Consider the following 13,998-nt stretch of genomic DNA (forward strand, 5'->3'; position numbering starts at 1 on the left):
ACATCACATCATCTGTTATTTTGTTGCGTTTCATATTTTTACTTTATATACCTCTCACTTCATGTTTAGTGAGTGCATGATGTAATCCCTGTGTTTTATCTCTGTGCAGATAGATAAGCTCAAATCATTTTATTTATTTATTATATACTGTATTTTTTTTTTACCACAATGTGTGGGTTTCTCAAAGGCATTTTCCAATGTAAAGTGAACAGATCAGATCTATATTTATTTTTTGATTGCACATCTGCTATTTTCTAACATTTTGATTCTACAATCAAAATGTTACAAAATGTCTTCTAAATCCTAACTGTTTTAAAAAAAAACGTATGTTAATACGTCAGTGGTTCTCAAACTTTTTCATGTCAAGGACCCCCATAATATGTATTTGGCGGCGGACCCCCATCTCATAATATTTTGTTCCAGGGACCCCCAGAAGCAAAGATTTGAATTACAAATGTTCGCTTTAAAAAATATATATACTAAAATCTGTGCACACATTTTCACGACTTTTCACAAATAGCAGATCGACAAGCTCATAGCGCAGCACCGAGTGCCGCGCTACGAGCTTGTATATCTGCTATTTTTGAGTAGCCAAAGAAATCTAAAAAGACACCGATTCTTTCCCCGGTCTCAATGGGTTAAACTAAAGCACATTTCATTCTCGTACAGTTTGAAGGTTGTGCAAAGGCCTACTCTCGCCTGGAGAACCTGAAGACTCATCTGCGCTCGCACACGGGAGAGAAGCCGTACGTCTGTGAACACGAGGGATGCAACAAAGCTTTCTCCAACGCCTCGGACCGAGCCAAGCACCAGAACCGAACGCACTCCAACGAGGTACACACACACACACACACACACGCACACACGCACGCACGCACGCACGCACGCACGCACGCACGCACGCACGCACGCACGCACGCACGCACGCACGCACGCACGCACGCACGCACGCACGCACGCACGCACGCACGCACGCACGCACACACACACACACACACACACACACACACACACACACACACACACACACACACACACACACACACACACAGAGAGCAGTGTGTGCGCTTGCAGCAGACTTCAGACAGACTGTCTTATAGAGCTGCATTACACATTCCCTCAGTGTTTTTCTCTGCAGAAATCTAACGGTAGTACTTTGTGGGATTAAACCCTCTAGACTCAGTGAACTGGACCTGAGTTGGCTCTGTACTCTTTTTTTACAACCTACACCAAATGTCTTCGGCAAAAAACTGCCGTTTGACAAGCTTACAATGCGTTGCGACGTGTTGTGAGCTTGTAGATCTGCTACTTTTGGCTAATGTTCCCCCCAGAATATGAACGCTGGGGTTCGAGTGGTTAAAGGAGTAGTTCGCCCCAAATAAATTACACATTTTCTATCAAACTACACAACCCATGAAGCCTTGAATTCATGGAGACTTTTTGTAGCATTCCTGAGACAATAATTTGATGACCGGCGAAGTCTCCGGTAGGCGAGGAGGGTAGGCTGAGTCTCTTATTGACCGGTGACCCGGTCATCAAATTATTGGCTCAGGAATGCAACAAAAAACAAAAAAATGTTTTGGATGAACAACTCCTTTAAAACAGCTAGTTGTCAAGTGGAGGGTCGTCATGTGTGTCTGGAGCGTGTGTGTGTGTGTATATGTGTGTGTGTGTGTGTGTGTGTGTGTGTGTGTGTGTGTGTGTGTGCGTGCGTGCGTGCGTGCGTGCGTGTAGCTATTGTGTATGCCTATCAGTGTGTATTTGTGAGTGTGTGTGAGTGGACAAATACATACTGTAAGTGGCTACACACTGTACATATGGACATACAGTAGGGCTGGGCAATTAACTGAAAATATAGCTGACTTAATCTTGCTCATGTAGGATAATCGAGAAGCAAGATTCTTTGGTAATCTACAAGCTCACAACGCCTTGTGTTAAAAAATCGTCAGTAATCGCAATCGAGTAAAAAGTTGAAATAGTCTTGATATGGATTTGAAGTCATATCACCCAGCCCTAACATACTGTACAGATGTGTGTGTGTGTGTGTGTGTGTGTGTGTGTGTGTGTGTGTGTGTGTGTGTGTGTGTGTGTGTGTGTGTGTGTGTGTGTGTGTGTGTGTGTGTGTGTGTGTGTGTGTGTGTGTTCAGGTATGCACATGTGCGTTTCCCTCAGTCCCTCTGCGTGCTCACATTTGTGAGTAAATAATGAGGCACAGAACTAATGAGCACGGCAGCCCACAATGCATTAGGGCGCATCAGGCCCCCCCCCCCCCCCCCCACCCCGCCGTGTAGGACCACCTGCAGGTCCTGAATAGAAAATGAAACCTGGAAGTGTTTCACACTAGTCCTCCTGACCATCCATCAGAGAGGGACGGGGTGTGGGAGTTCACCAGCACACACACACACACACAGGCAGAAACACATGCACACATGCAGGGACACACACACACTGGCAGAATGGGCATACATGTACGCATGCATGCGCACACACAGGCACACGCACGCACACAAACTGAAATACAGGACATAGGACGATACAGCTATTGATATGTGTGTGTGTGTGTGTGTGTGTGTGTGTGTGTGTGTGTGTGTGTGTGTGTGTGTGTGTGTGTGTGTGTGTGTGTGTGTGTGTGTCACTGTGAGATACACACACGTACATTATATACTGTATATACATACTGTACTGTATATTTGTATACAACATGTACACTGTAACACAAAAAGACAGGCTAATATTGTATTTGTGTATACACACACACACACACACACACACACACACACACACACACACACACACACACACACACACACACTGTAGACACCTATATGACTAAATACTGTATGTACATTCAGTGCATATGGACAGACACATAAACACTCGCACAAACATATTGTACACATCCGGTTGATCCGGACTGTCTGGCTTTAATGAACACAGACAATAAGACCATCTATTTAATCTGACCTGCTTCACACCTCTGCCGCTACAGTGGCTGCTTAGCGCACACACACACACGCACGCACGCGCACGCACGCACGCACGCACGCACGCACGCACGCACACACACACACACACACACACACACACACACACACACACACACACACACACACACACACACACACACACACACACACACACACACACACACACACACACACACACACACACACACACACACACACACACACACACACACACACAGAGAGAGCAGACTCCACCTGCATTTGGTCTAGCACAAACAGTCATGAATCACGCACAGGACGCTTTAGCTGGGCGATGTGCACACGCTCCAGTCTGGGCTGGGCGCACATGAATTATGTATGCCTCTAATTGTGTTTTCACAAAAACAAGTACCACATAATCTGACTAAGTTGGAGGAAGTGGTACAATCTAATTCACTGCCATATATTTAAATGGCGGAACCGCGCGCGCACTTCGCTTAATAATAATGCCGATGGTTAATGATGTTTTGTTTTGCCACAGAAAAGGATGTAACGTATTTCCATAGCGAGGCCTCACAGTGAAATGATGGTATAGAGTTTAACCCTTTAAGACCGGGAACGCATCTGTGGCATTTTAAGATTTCTTTGGGCTATTCAAAAATAGCAGATCTACAAGCTTACAGTATAGCGCGGCGCAATAAATTGTGAAAATGTGTGAAAATCTTTGAATTTATACATTTTTTACTCAAATCTTTGCTTCTGGGGGTCCCTGGAACTAAATATTTTGAGATGGGGGGTACATATCATTTTGGGAGGTCCTTGACATGAAAAAGTTTGAGAACCACTGATATTATAACAACATAACAACGTTTTTTTGAAAACACTGTTAGGATTTAGAAGACATTTGTATAATCCCCAGAAGCAAAGATTTGAGTTACAAATGTTTGCTTTAAAAAATATAAATATTAAAATATTTTCATGAATTTTCACGATTTTTCAAAAATAGCAGATCTACAAGCTCGTAGTGCGGCACTCGGTGCCGCGCTATGAGCTTGGAGATCTTCTATTTTTGAAGAGCCAAAGAAATCAGAATATTACACACAGATGTGTTCCCGGTCTTAATGGGTTAAGTAGAGGAAAGAAGAAAAGAAAAAAGAATTGTACAAATGAACTTTGAATCTTGCATATGTATAAATACTTATAGACTCACAGATGCATAGCAGGAAGCTATGTAATGTATTCATTTATTCTTTTGGATTTCTCCAATGTATTTATTGTTGCCCTGCAGAAACATGAAAGGTATGAAGGTGATGGAATGGATTTGATGGTGTGTGATAGAACACTGTATGGTTGACTGGTGAATGCATCATTGTTCCTGTTTTATCTACACACACACAATGTGTGTGTCTAAATCAGTGGTTCTCAATCGTTTTCATGTCAAGACCCCCAAATTCATATGGATTTGACCACAGACCCCCATCTGAAAAGATTTTGTGTCAGACACCGAGTGCCGCGCTATGAGCTTGTAGATCTGCTATTTTTGAGAAATCGTGAAAATTTGCACAAATCTTTGAATATGTATTTTCTAAAGCGAATATTTGTAACTCAAATCTTTGCTTCTGGGGGTCCCTGCTGGAACAAAGTATTTTGAGATGGGGGTCCGCGACCAAATGCATATCATTTTGGGGGTCCTTCACATGAAAAAGTTTGAGAACCACTGCTTTAGCAAGACACTGAACCCCAAGTGCTCCCCGAGCACCACTAGGTGGCTGCTCCCAATAGTGAGGATAGGTCAAAAAATGCTGAGAACTCATTTCCCTACAGAGGATTAATAAAGTTTCTTTGATTTGCGTCGACAGAAACCGTACGTATGCAAGATCCCCGGCTGCACCAAGCGCTACACGGACCCCAGCTCTCTCAGGAAGCACGTGAAGACGGTGCACGGACCCGAGGCCCACGTCACCAAGAAGCAGCGCAACGACCTGCCCCCTCCCAGGCCGCCCAGGGAGAACGGCGAGAACGAGACGGGGGGCAAGGACAGGCTCAGAGACGACAAAATGTCAGACCACAGCTCCCCCAGAGGCGTGGAGGACTACATGCACGTCAAGTCCATCAAGACGGAGCACTCTGTGGTAAGATTAGTTTGGCGGTCTCAACATGCAATTATAATACCTAATAATTAGGAATTAGGTCTTTATTGACATCGCTTCAAAGACTTATCAGTCCTCAACAGATTGAAGGCTATACGCTTTACATATCGTTTCTGTCGGGTGGAAACCTCATATGACGATCAAGTAGGGCATTCATTTATGAAAGAAACACAAACAGTTAGAATATGGAGATAAGAGGTTTCTGCCCGACAGAGACGATATATTTAGTACCAATGCATATCCAGTAGTAGGACTGGTTAATGGGATTAATGAATGTTGTCATTGTGGGACACTTGTTCTCTTCCATACTAACAGTAGCATTGTTTATTTTAACACCTTTCTCTTGGCTTAGAAAAAAGAAGTTCTAGCCAGGAACAAACTGTCCATTGACAGTGTTATTTGATCACATGGAACCAAGCATGTGATCGACACAATACATTTTTGGGTTTCCCCTGCATGGAACCAGCTCAACTTGACACGACTGTCAAAAGTTCGAAGCGAGCGCTGGTGATACCAAAAGGTCATGCGCACACAGCATCACAATACATGATGCTGGCATGACTGCATGATTTCGTCATGACGGACTCCCCTACACGTGACATGGAAGCTCCCGATTACTGTCAAACTTTTAAACTAGCCACGGGAAAATATCAATATTGATCAACTGCATGGCCTGTTTCTCACCTTCAATGTCATTAGAAACAGTTCCTTTTGTTAGTGAAATAGAGATCGTTAATGTACAGCGGCAGCATCATCTTTAACTTTAACCTTGTTTAGCACTCTCCTATGTAGAGGGTTGGATGTCGCGATGACAACCATATGCTTTGAGGGGGTCCTACGCAAAACGAAGTAAAGCATGTCGAGTTGAGCCCGTACTATGCAGTGAGAAAGTGCCATAACACCGCCTTGATTCTCCCTGTTACTAACATTGTCTTGCCTCTGTATTCCAACTAGCCCTAACACCTTCCTCTGTGCTAGGAGCCTCTCGCTGCTCATTACTTGATCTTCTCTCTTTCTTTCCTGTTTTAAAACCTTCCCTAAGGACAGACCTTGCTAAGGTGAGCCTCACTTTAGTTCATTACATCTTCTTTCATCAGCTGTGAAGAGCTTTGTTCCAAAAATGACACATCCAGCACTTGACAGATCTGTCTCCCTCTATTAGATAATATACCTGGCTGCAGTAACCATTTGAACCATATATACTTCCCCCTCTACACCAAATACGGTATCTTCCCCTAAAATAGCATATATTCAAGCTCACAACATGACGCAATGCGACGTGAGATTTTAGATATCTTATACTTGTTTTCGCCCAATGTTCACCGGCATGCCTAGAATAGGAAGGCTAGTAAACACGTTTTTGAAGTGCTGTAGTAGTTTGTTGGCTACACGCTACCTCTGTAGCTTTCCTGGGGGTTCCTCTGACACTCAGGGTCACAGTCAGGTAGATGGTGTACAAACATAAATTATTTATTGTATAGAGGGCAAGATGGTACAAGCCAGAACAGATGGAATCGTGCTGTCATGACGGAGGCTTTCTCTGAGTCTCAGTGTGGCAAGGGACAGACGGCAGCAGGATTTTGGACCAGATCGAGATCTCTTATCTTTTCTACTAATTACAGAAACTGCTTGCCATGCCTGAGATATAAACCTGTGGTAGTAAAGGCACAGAAATGGTACCGGGAAGAGCTAATGTAACTTGCTGTCTGGACAGGGGCTCTTCCCTGAACGTGTGTAGTGCGAGGGGATGGTTGATCTATCCTGTGTGCATCAATTAGCTCGATGCACAACAGGTGTATTGTCGCACCCAGCTCAGAGTCAAATTAGTTTAACTCCGGCCAGGATGTGACATCACCACGTCTAAAAAATGCATGCTGAATTAAGTCATTAGTCAACTTAGAACCTATCCAGACTGTACAAACACAATGTGCTTACAATGGTTCAAAAAATATAACATAACATGTGTATTTTAAAACGCATCTTCAACAACAATAATTTCGGTCACTCAAAATAGCCTATATTTACCATTTTCCAATGTCTGTCTGTTTGTATATTCTGAAACATTTGCTGCATGAGTTTGCTTACGAGAGGGTGGCCTTTGGGATGCATTTTGTAATCCAGCTCTTCATAATTAACACTGGTCTTCATTTCATCTTCATCAACTGCATGTGTGGAAAGGCCTTGTACAAACAAAGCTTACTTGGTTTGTTTATCCCACTCTGATTGGTTAAACAGCGCACGCTGTAGATCATCATCACTGTCAGATGGAAACCTTGTATGTCCTTTTCAGAAGATAGACCAAATAACCTGTGTTCTAATGGATCCATTGTAGAACATTATTAAGTGACAAGCTCTTGTCAATACTTTTCATTGGTTAAATATATATAAAACCCACAGACACACTTAATCATTTTCAACCTGGCGTCCCTATTTTGGGCATGTCAGTATAGGCGAAAATTTTAATAAATTGTGTAAATAAATAAATAATAAAAAATATGTTTTTCAATCATTTCCGAAAATAGCAAAAATAGCCTATCTACAAGCTCACAGCGAGCTTGTAGATGGGCTATTTCCGCTACTTTTGCAAGACACTGCCATACGTCAAAGTATAAAATAGCATTAACATTATGAAAAAAACATAAAAGGTCCAAGGTTTCTGCCTGACAGCGGCGGCATGATGTACGCTGTCCATTTAAACCTTATCGCTAAGCTGTCCTTCACCGGCCTTTCCTCTGTATATTGGTTGTCCATTTTATACAGATTGTTCAGTCATACTTAAACACGTATGGAGGATTCACCTGGATATGTTTTGTCATGTAAAGCTATTGTATAACACCTCGACGCTTCCTGTTTGCACAAGAGCACATCTGTTCTCGCTTCCCCGATAATGCAAACCAATCCTTCTGGGGTTCACAGACCTATCACACATGTCTGTGAGCCAGACCGTGATAAAAGCCTCCCCTGGATTAATATTCAAACATGGGGGATTGTTTTTGGCGCCACGAGCAACCGCTGCCAACTCTCACGCTGTGATCAAGACAGCTTTTTAGCGCTGAATAAATTAGCATCGTCAGGGAAACCAGGGGGGTGTGTGTGGGAGGGGCCTATTCAGAAGGGACGGATCACCTTACTTGGCAGTTGTGTGGTTGTCGGTTGACAAGACACGATAATGAGATAATGTTAAGACAGAAGGTCATTTTCAAGAGACCTTGTGTTTCAAGTGAGGTTATGTTTCTTTTCTTTTTTTGGAGATAAAACATAAATGTATATCTTAAAATGTGACAATCCAAATGGAAACCTGTTGGGTTTTAGTTTAACTTTCCATAGGGGTGTGTTATTAATTAGGCAAGGGCATGGGAAGCTTTTTGAAATGTTTTAAACTTTAATATTTACTTTGCCCAAATATGCAGATGGCCCTGACCTCATAGTACTGACGTCACAGCACTGACGCCATAGATGACTAACGGCATAGACCTTCCTCCAAGTATTTTGTGCCTATTTGACCAGCACAATAACCCGAATACTTTTTCACAAAACAGTAAAAAAAAATCTGATAAAACAATTTCGTTAAACGGAAACCAAAACAATGAAAGACGAGTCGACATGACGGAGTCAAAGATGACGTGTTCCGTTCCCTGCATCAGCAGACAGCCACAGCAAACCTCTGACAGCAGGGGTAAACTTCACAGAAGCCAATGTTGATGAACTAACACAGTGCGTGGCTGTGGACTCCCAGCAGGCTTTCATCCTGCCCATCTCTAATTCACACACAGGCTAAGATGCTCTGTAATCTACGGCCCCCATCGCCAACCTCTCATTATTTACAATTAAGCTGGGGGAGGATAAAGGTCTCTGTGATTGGCTGTTCGCGGTGCCATCATAAAAAAAAAAAACTGGTCCACTTGTGATCTGCTGGAGAAAATGTTTTGCTTTCTGAGTATAAACAGACTCATGATGCTTCTACTTCTCTCTCTCCCCCTCTCTCCACCGTTCTCTTTTCTCTTCCTCCTCTCTCTTTCATCGCAATCCCCCATTCTTTACCTCCTATCCTCTTCTCCCTTTTCACTTATACTTTCTCTCCTCTCTATTGTCCTCTATCCCTCCCTCTCCCCATCCCTCCCTCCTTTCTTCCATCTCTCTCTCTCTCTCTCTCTCTCTCTCTATCTCTCTGCCTCCCTCTCTCCATCTCTCTCTCTCTAGATGTATCAGTCCAGCCCTGGTGGCCAGTCGTCATGCAGTAGCGAGCCATCGCCACTTGGCAGCGCCACCAACCATGATAGTGGAGTAGAGACAGCGGGCCACAGCGGGGGGAGCCTGGGGGACCTCAGCGCCCTGGACGACCTGCCCTCCGTGGACTCCCTGGGGGGCTCCGGGGGGTCCCCAGGAGGTGGGATGGTGGTGGGCCTCCACCTCCGCAAGCAGCTGGGCACCAGCCACTGCCTGGAGCGGCTGAAGAAGGAGAAGCTGAAGTCAGTGAGGGACTCGTGCATGTGGGCCGGCAACCCAGCGCCGCCCCTGACCCACGGCACCTCCAAGCTCCCGCCCATCCTAACCAGCGGTGAGTGGACACTGGTCATCAAGAGGATATTTAGGGTTTTGGGTTATGAGTATATTTATTGCTGGCAAGCAAAGAAGCACCGCAGAGAACAAGCGTCAGCCTTTTCTTGTGTGCGTGATACTTTTGATCATTTACACAAACGGTTCTTGACTTTTTTTTGCTCTTATTTTGTTCCTCTGGGTTTTCTCAAGAAAAGTACACTTTACCCACTAAAATCATGTTGTTCTTTTGTTGTGCTTTAGTCAATGACAACGCATATAGAAAGACGAAGGGAAAGCTGTATAGAGATAGAAGTCAATGTAGAGAGAGTCTATAGTTTTTCTCTGTGTCTCCTGAGACATTACAGAGAGACATTGAGCATCCTATATTAAAATCGGCTAATGGGTGGGCGGGCCGGCTGGCTGACCACTGCCCCGTCACTATGATTCATATATAGAGTTCCCACTGTACCCAAATATGGCGTGTGTCATGCTGACTGTGAGTCATCAGACCCAAACAAACCGTGAGTCAGATCGGTGGGGGTAACGTAGGCACACCTGAATGTAGTGAATGTAGTGAATGTAATCTAGTACACTGAATGTAGTACCGAACACTAGATCTGAAACCTCTAGTTATAGAAAGACGTTGGACAGTGTAAACAGACATTGGACAGTATAGAGACATCAGACAGTATAGCCACTGTAGAGTGTAGAGTCAGAAGACAGTGTAGAGACACAGGAAGTCAGTGCTGTAATCATCGACCAGCACAACCCCATCTTAAGTGGTGATTTCATTCTTGTGTTGTCTCTCAGGGTCCCTCCTGGATGGTCCAGACCTGGGTGGTTGTCCACTGTCCCTGCGTGACCTAAACCCCAGCAAGATGACTCTACTGGGCCAGCTGACAGAGCGACGGGACAGCACCTCCAGCACGATGAGCTCCGTCTACACCCTCAGCCGCAGGTCGTCCGGCATATCCCCCTGCTACTCCAGCCGACGCTCCAGCCAGACCTCCCAGTTCGGCTCCAACCGTCTCAACAACCTCAGCTCGGCCGGCTCCTATGACCCCATCTCCACCGACCTATCCCGCCGCTCCAGCGAGGCCAGCCACTGTGGAGGAGGTGGTGGAGGAGGAGTAGGAGGAGGTGGCATCCTCAGCCTGACCCCAGCCCAGCACTACCGTCTCAAGGCCAAGTACGCCGCGGCCACAGGGGGCGCCCCACCCACGCCTCTGCCCAACATGGAGCGGATGAGCCTGAAGTCCCGCATGGCAATGTACGCAGACCACCAGGAGTCTTCTGGCTTCAACGGTTCCTCCAACTTCTCCTCCAGACGGTGCAGTGACTATGCCTCTCGTACCATGATGCCCCACGAGGTCCCATCTATCATCCCTCGAAGAGCCAGCGACCCGGTGAGACGGCCGGCTGTTCTGGAGCCCCTCGGACAGCCGCAGATGCAGCGCTACAACAGCATGGGAACGCTAGGCAGCATGAGCGGCGGACATCTCCAGCCGCATTCGGCAGCAGAGCGACGGGTCTTGGCCCAGCAGGGCTGCCTGCGATCGGACGGCAGCCTCCACCGCTACCCCTATGGCCCACGGCCTCCCAGTATCTCCGAGAACATTGCCATGGAGACCATGGCCGGTGATGAGGAGGATCTGATGCTGCCTGATGACGTGGTGCAGTACCTCAGTACTCAGAATGGAGGCCGGTCCATGAATCATCACCAAGCGCAAAGCGTCCAGCAGGGGAACCCACAGCAGCAGTTCTACCATCCAAGGAGAATGGCCATCGTGGATGCCAACGTGAACTCACCGTCCACCCAAGCTCTGGTCCCAGGACAGCAGCAGAATCAGAACCAGCAACAGCTGTGTCAGTCTTCACCCAGGTCTGGTAGGACCCCCATGTCCGTCCAGTGGAACCAAGTGTCCCCGAGTACAGTCAAGACCGCCCAGAGCCACCAGTCCAAACCGCAGGTCAGAGGGAACCTTGCTGTCCTCCAGCAAAACCAGAACTTTGGGTCGTTACACAGCAGCAATCTAAACTCCAACCAACAAATTGTCCAGAACTTTTCGAATTCAGTGCAGTGTCCGGCTGATCCCAGAGTAGCCTGCATGCCACAACAACAGAGGTTTCAGCAGACCGCAAACCTCAATGAACCAATCAGATCCCAGTACAGGTTCGACCAAGGCAGCGGCCCTTACGATGCTAACGGTAACACCAATCATCATTCGCCCTGCAATAACACTACGGGAGTTAACATGAATATGTTGAGCCCCATCTGCAAACAGGAAAACGTGCAGACGGATGTAATGGATTACAACAGTTTGGGGGGTCAGCTCGTTCAGGTCAAACTTGAGGAATGCGATGGATCATACATGACCTCGCAGCAGCAGAGCTGTAGCATGGCGTATCAACATCCCATGCAAAATGGGAGTCAAGGACTTCTACAACCCAGGCCACCAGCGGAACCCAAGATACTAAATAGACAACATTCGGGGCCAGTCCCAATGCAGCGATCAGGACTCATCCAGCCCGGTGGGACCCCGAGCTACGCTAACTCAAATGCTCTGCCGAAAACCTCAAACAACGAGCTTACGGAACAACACTGCAACGTGAACTCCGACGACAACGCCTTGTACTACACAGGGCAGATTCAGCTCTTCGAACCCAATGGAAACCTAGACCACGAGGTTCCACCCATGCTGGACGCGGCGTCTCCCGCCGATGACGCGTGCAGCACAGTAGACTCCGCAAGTACCGCGGCACAGGAGCAGACCCAGATAGACTTTGACTGCATGCTGGACGATGGAGATCACTCCAGCCTCATGTCGGGAACCTTGAGTCCAGGCCTCCTCCAGAGTTTGTCCCAGAACTCCTCTCGCCTCACCACGCCCAGGAACTCGGTCACGCTACCCTCGGTTCCCGCCGGGACCGGGAACATGGCCATCGGGGACATGAGCTCCCTGCTCACCGCTCTGGCCGAAGAGAGCAAGTTCCTCAACTTGATGTCGTAGCGCCGCACCGCGGCACAGACTGTGTTGACAGACGGACGCTTGTTAAATCGCCGTCGAATTGCGGACAATTGGATTTGACGCCTGACAACAAACACTTGACATCAAAAAGGAGATGTATTAGTTGCAAAAATATAAATTTGACGAACCAGACACGGCCGTGTGCCAAAAAACCTGAAGCACACGCTATGTTCACATGACTCCTGTACAGTCTCATTTGTTAAGTATTTAAAATGGCAATTTTCTATCTTTTGAAAAGCCATATTTTTTTGCCTTAGGTAGTGGATACAATATGAACGACAGCACAATTGTTTTTGTTGTATGGGACTGTACAGACCTGCAGTAAAAAAATCAGTTTACTAAGTGCCTGGCTCCGCCCAAACGTGTGCACGACAAGCATATGACACGACGAAATGTGGAAGTGCAACCAGGTCCCGATTTGATACCTACATATTTTGGAATGTACTATCACCATCGCCTAGTTGTTTAGAGATTCTACACTGTACACTTAAGCAAAGTACTTGAGCGCGACGTTTTCCATATCGGCTTGTTTGACGGCTGTCCATTTTCTGCCCGGCAAAGCAGCAAACAGCAAAAATGGAGAGTGAGAGTGATTCAACGATAGCCCTTATTTTTATTCTTGTATCATCATATCAAGTTAGCTCACAGGGTCCTCAGTGAGACATTATTTGTTGCGTTGGGTGCCTCTGCCAAGATCGATTGTGACATCTTCGTGTCAGGCGTCAGACGCTTGAGCTGTGACTGGAATTATGACATCACACAATGACAGACAAGTCGTTCTCTGGCAGTGAGAAGGAAGGTCAACCCAACCCCCCCCCCCCCCCCCCCCCAAACCCCCTCAAGCTTTCTTTTGTACATGCTAAGCCAGTGTGTTGTGCTGGTAATGTGTAAATATTATTTGTACATTTTTATGAAATACAATATTGACATGGTTGTTTTACAGAAATGCTGCTTGTGTTTGTCTTTTGTACGGAGTGGTTTGAGATTGTGTTAGCATAGTGAGTCACAGCACTGATGGAGCGTGGCAGAGGTTCAAAAGCAAAATTTGTTACAACATCCAAGCTAAGATAGAAGCTGATAAACAGCTAAAAGACACGCACATCCCAGACATACTAGGCTGGGTGCTGGATCAAAAAAAGTTAAACAGGGTATAAGAATAAAAATCTGCACAGCAGTATTGATGCTCCCAAATGCAATTTACTTAGTAACTTTTCGAGCCACCAGGCTCTTCCTCAGACCTTCACACAATGTCCAAGCTATATACATGACCCTGCATGAACACAATGAAACAACATGACAATGTCAAGAGCAGAGAATGAGAGCGTCTGAGGTATC

The 13,998-nt window shown here is 46.1% G+C and overlaps 1 protein-coding gene across 1 annotated transcript in view; it reads left to right on the plus strand.

Annotated features, from left to right (window-relative positions):
• LOC311040745 (zinc finger protein GLI2-like) overlaps positions 1-13,486 on the plus strand; it is a 115,313-nt gene extending 101,827 nt beyond the window's left edge. Inside the window, exons 11-14 of the mRNA XM_084051094.1 lie at positions 670-834; positions 4,805-5,077; positions 9,296-9,653; positions 10,445-13,486. Of these exons, the coding sequence (XP_083907220.1) occupies positions 670-834; positions 4,805-5,077; positions 9,296-9,653; positions 10,445-12,645 (2,997 nt within the window). The 3' untranslated portion in view covers positions 12,646-13,486. The remainder of the gene's footprint in view (positions 1-669; positions 835-4,804; positions 5,078-9,295; positions 9,654-10,444) is intronic.
• The last annotated feature ends 512 nt before the right edge of the window (positions 13,487-13,998 follow it).

This window comes from Gymnoscopelus microlampas (assembly GCF_963454915.1).
Source record: "Gymnoscopelus microlampas genome assembly, chromosome: 24".
NCBI classification, from domain to species: Eukaryota; Metazoa; Chordata; class Actinopteri; order Myctophiformes; family Myctophidae; genus Gymnoscopelus; species Gymnoscopelus microlampas.